General features: G+C 29.8%; 1 protein-coding gene across 4 annotated transcripts in view; it reads right to left on the reverse strand.

Annotated features, from left to right (window-relative positions):
- Positions 1-579: 579 nt before the first annotated feature.
- The window catches only part of LOC127731016 (jouberin-like), an 83,794-nt gene continuing 70,012 nt past the window's right edge, over positions 580-14,361 (reverse strand). For 3 of the 4 annotated variants that reach the window (XM_052239793.1, XM_052239878.1, XM_052239948.1), the window contains one exon: positions 580-6,144. In XM_052239793.1, the coding sequence (XP_052095753.1) occupies positions 6,039-6,144 (106 nt within the window). In that variant the 3' untranslated portion in view covers positions 580-6,038. The remainder of the gene's footprint in view (positions 6,145-14,361) is intronic. The other variant, XM_052240034.1, reaches the window with a different exon arrangement.

A 14,361-nucleotide genomic window follows, 5' to 3' on the forward strand; every position in this document is an offset into this window, starting at 1 on the left:
TGTTTAGAAATGTGGTATCTTTATCTTATGCGACACACCTTGAATATGCTACATATGAATGAAACATTTGCAACTAGACATTAATCCATCAACAATCAATCAGTCTAAGGGAACGTGAATTAATCAGCTGTTTCCTTTAGAGTTTATTTGAGACAATGACAACCTAAAACTAGGCTTTAGAGTTTGTGTCTAGACAAAAGTCCCATCCATTTCCTTTAGAAGTCCTGCCTACATTGTGTCTAGACAAAAGTCCCATCCATTTCCTCCAGAAGTCCTGCCTACTTTGTGTCTAGACAGAAGTCCCACCCATTTCCTTCAGAAGTCCTGCCTATATTGTGTCTAGACAAAAGTCCCACCCATGTCCTCCAGAAGTCCTGCCTACATTGTGTCTAGACAAAAGTCCCACCCATTTCCTTCAGAAGTCCTGCGCTACATTGTGTCTAGACAGAAGTCCCATCCATTTCCTCCAAAAGTCCTGCCTACATTGTATTGGTGTGAGCACCTGCATCCCATGGACACATTCTGATTTTATGGTTAAATGGGAAATAATGTAACATTTGATAAATAATAAAAACAAACTAAGCTTTCAACTTGTATTTTTTTCATAGTAAATATTCATCTAGTACATTTACATATATACACTATATATAAATATATTATAATTTGCATAGTACTTTTCCTCATAATATTATAAATCATCAGAAATCATGCTTCAATAAGAAAGGAGGTGTGATAATAACCATCATTTGGCCCCTAAAGTTGTAAAAATAGTGAATTTCTTTAATCCTTTCAAAAATATGCAAAATAAAATGAAGAGAATGATATAGTTTGATCACTGTAGTGTAGAATGGTCGTTTGAAATGTAACTGTGGTGGCATAAACATGCTAAAAATTACATATCTGATCTTAGATGACCGTTTTACATTTAGTTTTTGGTAAAATCGAATATGAGCTCCAGTTTACCTTTCTGAAAAGACATCTTGCCGGCAAAATATCTATTGTTGGCTTAGGCTCATAACAGACTGAAAATTAATTACAAGATCTCAAAATGAAGCTATTTTGGTGAATCTTGCATTTTTTTCTTAAATGCAAAAAGTCTGAAGGCCTAAGCAAATATGTAAGATGATAAATTATGATATCTGACAAATTTATGCATTGGGAACATCTGAAAGATGATATTTGATGGATTTATAAACTTTTGATTTTTAATTCAAGAGGACAAAAGTGGTTTTATATCATACCTTCTCCAAAATAAAACTGTACATTATAAACATTGAAGTTACACATGAACAAACATTCCAATTTGGCACTAAGAAAATGAAGTACAGTATACACAACAATTTAGGTGGGATATATATTATGTCTGCTCATGTTCTGTTTTATTCAGTTTTACCATACATAAATAATAGTCAAATAATAAGGTATCCTTTATATGGAGGTTTAAAACAATAATATTTGTATCAGTCATTAATTTCTACTCGCCTCTAAAGCCTTTAAAAAAATTTGACTGACAGATGCATGGATTTGAAAACCTATACCCCCTTCTTTCTTAGGTAGGGCAAAAAAATAAAGGAGTAGCCCCGGATAGACCCCTTTTTGGCCCCAAGATATAGCATTTCAAAATTTGTTAAATATATAAACTGTTAGCTATGTATTGGAAAGGAGAATACTTTTGTTACATAAATATGGGCTGTTTTTGACAACACAATGCACATGCATCAGGTACTAGCATCATTAATTCAGGCAAAATTACTGGAATCTTCAAAATTTTTACATTTGTGCTTATTTTTAGATGGTTTTTGACTAAAATGAAAGTGGCCGCACTTGTGTTCAGTCTTAATATTTAAATATATGTTGTATTTGATGACGATACATAACATATATAAAGGTTGAGACTGAACACGAATGCGACCACTTCCATTTTAGACAAAAACCAAGTGACGTTTTGTGGCATATTTGATAGATTTTTCATATTTAAGCTTGAATTTAGGCGTCTTTAATGACCAAATCAGTTCGAATCTTTTACATTAACTAATTGAATCGACTGAAGTAGACACTTGAGTGTTTAAAAAATGTAAAAAATCTTTCATCAAATGTACTTCAATTTTAGGCCGAAATCAGCCCTTACCGGACCTTCTCCTTTGTCTATATATGTTGAGAAAAAATAGATGTAACTAATATGAACCAATTCTGTCTGCCTAGCTAACCCTCTAAAACAAATATCTTGGCAATGTAAATCAAAAACTGCATTTTTTTGGTAGAATTATTGTCTATTATATCTTTAACATACTTTTACTATTTCTTTTGACAAAAAATACAGCCTTCATTGCCTATTACATAATTGACAAAGTTTCCTACACCACAGAAAGCTAGCTAGACTATCAATGGTAATTGTGTAATCATAATTTACAGACAAATTGTGAAAATTATGCAATTATCAGTGAAAAAGAACAAAAATAATCAACCCAGTTCACTTAATTATATAATAATGCAATCTACAGATCCATTGAACATGGCAGAAATTACATCACCAGCCATAAAAATCATAATTATAGAAATAAACATTCACAAATAAAACCAATGTCTGAAATAAAATTAAAAAAATGTCATTTGGTTCTAAAAATTAACAGATACAAAAGGAGGATTCATACTAACAGAGTTTTTACAAATCAACAACAAAATTGATTAAATCGTATGGAAGGTGCAAAAACCTTGCCTTGTACATCAAAGCTTAATAAAAAACCATGTTTAATCATATCACAGTTAAGAAATAAATGAGTGGAAATGAACAAACTCCAACAACAACCTGAATTAACTTCCTGGACGGAATCAGCTTATATCAAATCTCATTAATTACAATGAACTCTGTAACCTATTCGAACTATTTTTTCATTGACATTATTTTTCTAACTTCTTTTTAGCTTATTGATTAATATAGATTTTCAATTTCATTGTCTGTAGTTCTTGTAAACGAACATTTCAGGACAATTTTATCAAATATAATGTTCTTGAATCTGTTGCACTGTTATAAAATGCAAATGTTCTATAACTTATAGAAAATCTACTAAAATGCTTTAAAAGTTGGTTAGTAATTAGTAAAGAGATATCCATTTTTTGTCACCACCACATTGGGCAGATAATTTTTTTAAGAATGACAAAATACATCAAAACATATGTAAATGATTCCAAGGATTTGTATGGTCACTATATAGTCACTATACAAATCCTTCATGATTCTAAATGTACATGTATACCTGCCTTAACTCTTGAATGGATTAAGTACGAGATGAAAAAGTCTTACATATTTCACGTTTCATTAAATGTTTTGTAAAACATAATAGCAAGAGGCACAAAGGAGTCTGTATACCTAACCTACATGACCTAGCATCTATGACCAACCTGGCCCAATATAAGTACCAGTAATGTTTACCTATGTTATCCAAAGGCAGGCCATGTTACTGGATACATTCAAAAGTTCAGTCTTGGGATGATTCAGGTAATGTTTGGTAAAAAATAAACAAGTTGTTTCAGGGAAGACCTTGAAGTCAACACAATTATTTATGCATATTTAAAAAATTTTTTATAAAAAGTTTACATTTATAGGGACTGTGACGTGAAGATTCGAGTCACCTAACAATGACCAGAGAGGGGACCATCAAAAGACTACAGTTCCATATTTACCCACCTTTAAGGGTTTCCTTATGTTTAATTTTACATCAACAATAGTCATGTTAGGGTTTGTAAGAAGCATATCAATCAGAAATAATATTGAAACTAGATTATTCAGACAAAGCTATCATTCTCAGGATCCTAGCTAGGAATTTCAAGGGGCTACCTACCATTACAGCAAGGGGTATTTGGAGCTCTAAGGTAATCGGTAAAAAATTCCACAATATGACAATTTGCAGGTACCTAACTGGAAAAATATTGACTTTAATAAGAGTGCTTTTAAAGTGGTGGTTTATATGAACCCCTAACCTTCCTGGCCATGGGTGTGAGATGGAAGATCCAGGAAGTAAGAAATACGATAAATGTACTAAAAACATAAATTTTCTTTGATCTGTATAAAACAAAATGAAATGAAAAAGAATCCATCAAAATACATATGAAAGTAAAATAAATATCAAGCATGTCTTATTTGATTTCATTAACAATCATGCACCATGTGAATAACTAGAGCTATGAATGAAATCATTATTTTTTTATATTTAAATGCAGTCATTAAATAACAACAAAAAAAAGTATAAAAATATAATAACATGACATTAGCAAATGCAACAGACATTAAACTGATAAATCATCAGAAATATAATTTCAATCAATAATTGATTTATTTTTCCATTTCAATTTATTGCTTGACAGCTAACGAAATGTACAACAAACATCAGTGACAGGCGATATGCATTTGTTTATCCTACAAAGACCACTGAATAATTGATCATTTTAATTGTGAAAACCGATCTCCGTATCAAAATCGTCAATATTCAACAAAGGACATGGCTTTCAATAGGCCCTGCATGAAAAATGTTTCTGATGGATTTTAAACTGTATCAAATATCCCTTCTACATAAAATAATACCAGTTTTATAAATATTTCAAAACTTTGAAATATATCATATTTCAATCCTTTTCTTTGAAATATAAAAAAAAAAAAAATGAATTTACCAAACTTGAATCTTTTAAATTCATTACAGCTGCAATAACTATAACTGTATATTGAACCAGAAAAAATGTTTTAATTACATAACTTATGGCCATATTTTTATATTCATTCAAGACATCCTTTAAATGTTTAACAATTTTTTTTATATTTCTGAGTCCCAAATAAAGGTTTATGTTGCAAGTCTGTTTTTCACAAGCAAAACTTAATCAACCAGAAGAAGTTATGTAGTTTCCACAAAAAACATTTGTTATTTTCAAATAAAATGAATAAATCAGTAGAAAATATAATGAGATTCTATAGAATTTAAATTAATTATAGTCCAATGTAACTCATGTAAATGCATGCAACAACTACAACCAAAGATCAGTTCCTTCCAGCTATTTAATACAAGCTGAAAAAACACATTATGCAACAAAACACAGAAATCCAAAGTTAAAATAGTACCATATAAACCACATGATTGCCAAAATTACAATGTCCCAAGTTTCCACCCAAATCAATAATGGTGGCCTTAGAGATAATAATCGTTTTCCAATACAATCTTAGTCCAATTCATTTATAAAAAATATCAGGAAAATATCTTTTCAACATACATTCTAATGGCGGGTAAAAATATTATATAACAATTGGAAGGATATGACAAATTCATGTTTGGTCTGATTTTAAATTTCTACTGCCAAAATCATATTATGAAAAGTGAACATGGACGGATATGCAGGACAAATCTTTATAGAAACAGGTCATGAAAGATACCAGATACCAAATCATAGAAACAATGAATATAATGAAACTTTTACCTATCCCTTTTAATGTAACTTATCTACATGAGTGTACAAAATTTAATTGTAAATTCCATCATAAAATTATAAAGTGGAGAACTTTAATAGCATACTTTCAATAAAATCAATCTCATGAAGAATTTTATAGTATTTGAAAAATCAAATTATTCAAATTTGAAAATATATTATTACATCTCATATATGAAATACTTTTAATTGAAAATAAAAAAAAGTTTTCTCCCTTCAGAAAATGTTGAATAGTATATTTGAAATAAACTTATTATCTACAAAGATATGAATAATCATGAAAATTTCTGTTCAACTATGTATCATTCTGTCAAAAAGTATTGAATTAATATTACATGGAGCACTATCCACATAACATTTATAGCCTTAATTAATGCCCTAATCATATCTAAAAAAAGTTCAAACATTTCAATTTTTGGGAAGTATGTATACAATACTAGCAACAAAATAAGATCTTATCATGCAATGGTTCTTATACATGAAGTTGACATGATTCAAAATACTTAAAATATCTATCACAGCTATGCTTCAGTAAGGTCACAAAATGTTTTTTTTTAATAATTCAAACTTCACGCATTTGATTCTCCAACAATTTTGCTATTTCGTTTCCCGCTAGCACTATCATGTGAGCCTGCTTCACTGTTCTCCAAGGAATCACGTTTCTTTTTCCTTCTACTGAAAAGATAATAAGAAATAATAGAAAACAATGAATAATTTAGGACCTTCAAAGTGTGCAATAATGACTTTCACAGACAAAATATGAAAGAATAAATAATTGATTAAAACCTATCAACATAGCTGAGTTAGCATGGTTAAATAAGCTGAAGAAGTTTTATAACCATCCTAATAGTTTTTATACCACCAGTAACAATAGCTTATTATTTATTAAGGGTACACAGTAGTTAAGACATTAAATTGGAATAACATAAGCTTCAACCAATCCTTTTCTCCTGCACTTGATGATGAAACTTTGATCATACATGAAGATTTGGTGTTTGACTGATATTTCCCACAGACTTTGTTCATCCTTAGTAATGTCTGATAAAAAATATGAATATGAAAGAACGTCTTATAATTTTCCTTACAAAAATTATAAGACAGTATCAAGATGCTTTTCACGTTTGCTTTCCTTAACATGTTCTGATTGTGTAATACAAGTTAGTTATTTTCTTGTATAAAAGGGTAAACCTTGTCCATTTAACATGTTTCTCATGTTTATAGAGCAAGAGTAAAGCAACCTGTAAATTTTGGGAAAGATTGAATGAATCAACACAGTTTGTTTTACTCATGTCTAACAATCTAACTTATAGGTTACATAGTTAGACCTAAATATTTAAAAAATGACATCTGTTTTCCCAAATATGCTAAGATGCTGATGAATTTGACTAATTTTTCTTCTTGTTTGATGAACCTGTTAAAACTTGAGCATTGCACACAATAGCCACACTCTGGCTGTTTTTGGAGAAATCCATATGTGTTGCCTTTTCCTATTACTCTACATTAGATAACCCTTATATGCATATATCTCTGTAAATTTGTTAAGTTTTTTATTGTGATTTTAGATGACTTTCATTGTACCTATTCTTTTGAAATAGATTAATTTTTCACAGAACCTTGTATCACACATGTGAACATGAAGAGACTGCAGATTAGGTGAATACAATTAGTCTTATCCTTTATAGGTATACACAAATAATGTAGAACTTTTGACAAGGAAATGTATAATAACAGATATTACTTGAATATCCTCTAGCCAAAATTCATTGTAGATGATAATAAAGCATGCTATGTTTACCAGTGGAAATCAATAAAAAAAAATCTAGGAAACAGACTTGAATGTGATACTGACAATGAAATACAAGCCGTAAATCTTGCCTGCTAATTCAAAAGTCATCAACAAACAGATAAATAGACTCATCATCAACAATTACTTGTGACCATCTTACCAAGAAAAATATAATGATTGACTGTAGGATTATTGCTTACTATCACACAAACAGATAAATAGACTCGTCATCAACAATTACTCGTCACCATCTTACCAAGAAAAATATAATGATTGACTGTTGAATTATTGCTTACTATCACACAAACAGATAAATAGACTCGTCATCAACAATTACTCGTCACCATCTTACCAAGAAAAATATAATGATTGACTGTAGGATTATTGCTTACTATCACACAAACAGATAAATAGACTCGTCATCAACAATTACTTGTGACCATCTTACCAAGAAAAATATACTGATTGACTGTTGGATTATTGCTTACTATCACACAAACAGATAAATAGACTCCTCATCAACAATTACTTGTGACCATCTTACCAAGAAAAATATAATGATTGACTGTAGGATTATTGCTTACTATCACACAAACAGATAAATAGACTCGTCATCAACAATTACTCGTCACCATCTTACCAAGAAAAATATAATGATTGACTGTAAGATTATTGCTTACTATCACACAAACAGATAAATAGACTCGTCATCAACAATTACTTGTGACCATCTTACCAAGAAAAATATACTGATTGACTGTTGGATTATTGCTTACTATCAACAGGAAATGGCTATATCACCACAATAAAAACACAGAGTTTGAATTCAAACAAATGCTTCGAGACAACAAATTTTTTTTGAATCTAAGTATAGAGTCCCTATAGTTCCTATGTGTTTTCCTTAAGATAGTCAACATGAAATTAAATATTGTCATGGTCTCCCATGCACACTTCTGTAAGTTGAAACAGGGATGGGCACGATTACTGACAAATGTAATCGATTAATAATCGATTACTTGAAGGATTTTTGTGTAATCGATTAATAATCGATTACTCTGATTTTTGTATGTAATCGATTGCAATCGATTACTTTAGCAAAAGTAATTACATTACTTTTCGATTACTGTCAATTACATGCTACAAAATTACAAATTAAATAAAGTAAGTTAAACACAAAGTCAATTATGTTGTTCAATGTATGTATAGTGGAAATTTTGAACTTTACAAAAATAGCATTTAAAGCATTGTTTCCAAATTTTATGTTGACAGTTGTTTTCTAGATGGAAGCTCTTACTGTCTAAGGATCCAAAATATTCAAAAATTCTAGAAATTTTGGTTTTCAATATGAATGATTGGTGATAAAGTTCTTGCAATGGCATCACATTGCATCAATCACTTTTTTTTATATTTTAGGTTATTATCTCCATATTTTTGCAAATTTTTGCTGTCATACTGACTAAAGTTAAGTTTTTTGTTTTTACTCATTATTAACAGCTATATTTGAATATAGTTCATTACAATGTTGAAAGTTTACTCTGAAAAAAAAACTATAAAAAAGTAGAATAATTAATTAGTTCAGCTAATTTTAGAGATGAAAATTTATGATTTGTAATTACATGCATGAATTAATCCTTTTGTTTTGACAACCTCCCTAATTACAGGCTATAATACTGCCAAATGGAGTACAATTATAACCTGGGGCAATATAATGTAAATCTCCTCTTAATTAGACATAATTGAAATCAAAACAAAGTCTTCATCTTATTGACTAGAAGTCTTTGTTCATCTGATTAGTAAAGACAAGAAGTTTGTTGAGAATTTTGTATTCTCATTTCAAAATTATAAACAATTTATATTTTTTGTGCAAAAATTGGATACATGTATCTCTATTTCTGAACAAGAATCTTAATGCATAGCCATTGGTTCATTGTCAAAAGGATTTCGTGTACTTTGTAATTTTTATGTCATAACATTATAATGAATGAAATGTTTATCTATTCTAAGCTAAAATTCCAACTATTATTGAAAATTATGCTTTAAGGAATTTTAATACAAATAAGCTTACTACTGCAATATAGTCATATTTTAACTTAAGACTTATTTCTTATTTAAATCTATTTTCTTTTTTTGATATAAAAGGTCTTAAATTATTGACCAGCAAGAAAAATCATTTGTTTCAAAAGCTAGATATACAGTATAATTTGATAGATCTGGTTGAAGCAGCTAGAGCCAATAGATAGAAACAAGGCATTTGATAAACTCTTAAGTCATATCAATACATTTTATTTTTATCTGTACTATAAAGTGATGAATACATACATACTTTCATATAAAATAGATTATATTTCATCAAGCTATTTTACCAAAGTAATCGAAATGTAATTGAAAAGTAATCGATGATTACATCATAATTTTTGCTGTAATCGATTAAATTACGATTACATGTAATCGAAAATATCTTCGATTACAGATTACTGTCGATTACTGGAAAAAATGTAATCAATTACAATCGATTACGATTACAGATTACGATTACCCCATCCCTGAGTTGAAACATCAACACAAACTTTCAATATATTACATGGGCTAGTCCTACATTTAAGAAACTCATTTTGAAAGGGTTAAACAATTACTGTAAAATATCATATTATAAAAATGTTATAAGACCATCTTTAATAAAAGAATAATTGGATTAGTTCAATCAATGAACCTCCCTTTCCCCATAAAAATTTACTTCTTTCCTCCCTTGTAACTTATTTGCAATGATTTATACCAATGATTTATTTCTCATAGATTAATAATTTGTGTCATAGAATACAATAATTTTTATTTCTGCATGGTTTCATCTGATGCTTCAGGAAATTATAACACCCCATTTTCACTGTCAATATAAAATCGTTTTATTTCTTTTCTCTTTCAAAATGTGCGAAAACTCTACAAATATTTACCTTTCAGTTAAATCAACAAAAAGTTGTGCATAGCCACAAGAGCAAAAATCATTGACAAATAAAATAGAATTTGTTCATTTTACTTAGGCATAAAAGTTTGCTACACAATTGCAACCTATAGATTTCTGATCACTTATCATAGTAGATGCTGGTTAACAAGGAAATTGCTGTTAATTACTATACAAACAAAATCAATTTTTCAATCCTTTTTTTTCTTTTAGTATTTTATGTTTTTGTTGTTGCTAAATTGTCCATAATATTCTGCATCAAACAAAATAAATTGGTAACATATTTCACACATTAAGTCAAATTATTGATATGGTTCAGGTATTAACTGGTGTTACAGATAACCAAACAAAATCTATGCTTCATATAAATTGTAATTCGGTCAATGTGTTTACATCCCGATAAAATGACAAAAAGTACATTTGTTATTCCCTAATGTAAATGTGTTTTTTTTTTTGTGCCTTTTAAACAGTTGAACCACTGTATACAGGGTTGTAACTAAACAGTTGAACCACTGTACAGGGTTGTAACTAAACAGTTGAGCCACTGTACAGGGTTGTAACTAAACAGTTGAACCTCTGTACAGGTATAGAACCACTAATTCAGGCCCGGTCGGAAAGAACATACAAGAAAATAGTACATATTTTAAACAAAATAGTTCCTACGCATAGCTGTATCTTTGTCAATAGTGGGAATATTTGGGTAGTTTTAGTATCAAATGAAAGCTTGGGGACTTGGGGTCACTGTAGAACCCTTGTTGAAAGTTTTATTTGAATAATAAAGAAGTATAGGAAATTATAATAGGAGGGCTCATTTGGCCTGTTGTTCAGATCAGAAGTTCCTGTTTTTGTACTATCAAACTTCCGGGAACCAGTACGCTCTAATATGCAATTAAAGGTATGTTGAATTTTTCAGCACAAGTCAGCATAAGGTACAGTTTTGACATGAAATAACTGCCACTTTATTTGAACTTAAGATAAAGTAGCCATTTATGCTTGAAATTGCAGAATTTAACATAGAAAGCAATGGGGCTATAAATTAGTGGTTTTATACCTATTACTGACAGGCATGAGAAATTCTATTTTTAGAAATCATACCCTTTACAGTGAAAATTGGTCACATTTGTTGTCAGAAATCATGTTACATTATTTTTTTTATGTAACAATTATGTTAGTGTCAAATTACAGCCCTCAAATTGCTACAATAAGGTATTTTAGCCTTTTTTGTTCATTTAGCATGCACACAGTTAAGATTTTACCTGAAATTTAAATTTTTGGATTATCTAACACTGAAACCAATGAAACTTGTATATTATGACTAGTTTATAGTATAAATATTGTTTTTGGTCAAATTATCTAGTGAGTGTTCATGTTTTATTGTGTTTCTTGGTGAATTATTTATTTCAAGGAAAATTGGTGTATACTTATATAGGAATTCCAAAATCTCACTTGAAATGCATTTTATAATCATTTTAGCAAGTTGTCTAGCTTGGAGATACATAAATTGCTTTGTTGATCCATGTTTATACATAAAAGTATGTTTTTTTTACCTAATCACTCTCCTTTTCCAACATGTAGAAAAAAGGGGGGACAAAATTATCAATTATATTTTATATTCGGACCACTGTATTTGTATTCAAGGAAGAATCTCTGATAAAAATAAGACATATAGGTAAGAACACTGTTATTTGAGTAGATATTAACAAATCAGAACTGGTAAAAATTGAAAAAGTGTCATATCTGTCACTATTAGTATCTATATGTAGTTTTCTTTGTTTAACGCATATGTTACTACCAGTCCAATTTGAGCTTGAATTCAGTGATATAGTGTTTTGACAAAAGCTTTATGTGTTTTTCTATGCTAGAAATAGATCATAGAAGGAAATTAAGCCAAGCAGAAGTCAATATAACAAGTTTGGTGCTGTTATAGGTATAGAACCACTAATTCAGGCCCGGTCGGAAAGAACATACAAGAAAATAGTACATATTTTAAACAAAATAGTTCCTACGCATAGCTGTATCTTTGTCAATAGTGGGAATATTTGGGTAGTTTTAGTATCAAATGAAAGCTTGGGGACTTGGGGTCACTGTAGAACCCTTGTTGAAAGTTTTATTTGAATAATAAAGAAGTATAGGAAATTTTAATAGGAGGGCTCATTTGGCCTGTTGTTCAGATCAGAAGTTCCTGTTTTTGTACTATCAAACTTCCGGGAACCAGTACGCTCTAATATGCAATTAAAGGTATGTTGAATTTTTCAGCACAAGTCAGCATAAGGTACAGTTTTGACATGAAATAACTGCCACTTTATTTGAACTTAAGATAAAGTAGCCATTTATGCTTGAAATTGCAGAATTTAACATAGAAAGCAATGGGGCTATAAATTAGTGGTTTTATACCTACAGGGTTGTAACATGTGTTTTGGGGTCTTTTTAACAGTTAAAACACTGTACAGCTAGGATTATTCATTTGAATTCATTTATTGGAAGAAAAGAGTAGGTGGTAAAATATCTTAGCCCATTGTAATCAGACATCAGGACCTCGCCTTATATTGCTCAGACCAATGACTTGGTCATACTTAAGACTTTTAAGTTGGTATTTGCTGCTTCATGGCTAAGCATGAAACATTTAGAAGTAAGAGTAAACAATGGTTGGCTCAAAGTCAGTATAATGTTTCCTAGTAAAGCAATAGGCCTGCCTGCAGACTGTATCCTTAAAACTGTGAACTTGAATTCAGATAATGGCTCATTCATTTCCTCTATCTATTGATCTTTTTAGAATTTATTAAGGTAATTTTTAGAATTAACTTCCTTATATGTGATATGATGCGTTTTATTTCAATTCTAATTAAAAATTAAAATTCATTAAAAATAATCTTTTCTATTCACTATTAACAGAATGCATTATACTCATTTGATAGAGATACATGTGTTTTTTTCAACAGTCTACATATGTTGTTGGATTGCAGTCTCAATGCCATTTACCTAACATCTCCTTTCATTCATACTTAAAATGAAAATTCCATACAAAATATTTGTTCAAACTTTTATTATGCAAATAAAACTGCAAAGCTGTTTAATTTCAAAAATAAATATCCCACAATTATCTACCTTTCATCTACTAGGACATTAAAAGTCAGTTTTTTCTTTTTTTATTTTCACAGAAAGATTTTCTTCAAGTTTCCTAGGTTGATAAATCAAACATCAATAAACCTGATCAAACCACCAGGTTTTCAATCTAACATAGAAAGTCTTGTTATATTATGGAAATAAACTATTGTTCGTAGCAATATCAATGTCACCTGAATAGACGACCATTTCTATAAGAACTTGGAAACATATAATCCCTCACAACAATGTCTCTCATCACAAAAGACTGCAGCTTTAACATTAAGATTATTTAAATGCTAGTACTTCAACATTCATTGAAATTATTTCAATGGAATTTTCTTTTTTGCTGCAAGCATCCTGTGTCAGTGGAAAAGAACAAAGATAAGCAAGAACTAAAAAACCTAGTGAGAAATCATTCTATTTGAGTTTTTTTTTGTGATGGGTTAAGCTTTGACATATAGCAACAAACAATATATTTCACATAGGTAAGTTGATTGCCAAGAACTAACACTCAGCTCCATATAAATCACAATAGAATCGTTTTACCAAAAACTGGACCTATTTAACTCTATGAAAAAAAATAAAAAACAAAAAGAGAGACATTTTCCAAGTCTATCCTTATGCTATATAATCAGAAGCCATATTCATCTGAATACAAGAACAACATGACAAATGAAAAAAACAAAACTAAATTCTCAGGCACAAAAATAATGAATAAGACAGTTAAACTGTTTATTAGAAATCTTAGCTGTCTAGTATGATGAAGTATAGGTTTCATATGCAGTGTTTTAATGTAACTCTGCCAGCATTGACAACAAATTCAAATTTTGTAAAAAGTCATCAAACACAATTGCCTTGACCTTAGGCCATATCTGGTATTTTATTTGTTAAGCATTAGGTCCAATTTCCCAAACCTACCAATCAGCCAGGAAGAAAAACATATACAACAAGAATGTGTCTATAGAACACCATGGCCAGCTCACACTATCACATTTCCATGTTCAGTGGTTCAAAAAACTTCATGATTTTTTTTTAATATCTCTAA

This window comes from Mytilus californianus, unplaced genomic scaffold, assembly GCF_021869535.1.
Source record: "Mytilus californianus isolate M0D057914Y unplaced genomic scaffold, xbMytCali1.0.p SCAF_1, whole genome shotgun sequence".
In the NCBI taxonomy this organism is placed as follows: Eukaryota; Metazoa; Mollusca; class Bivalvia; order Mytilida; family Mytilidae; genus Mytilus; species Mytilus californianus.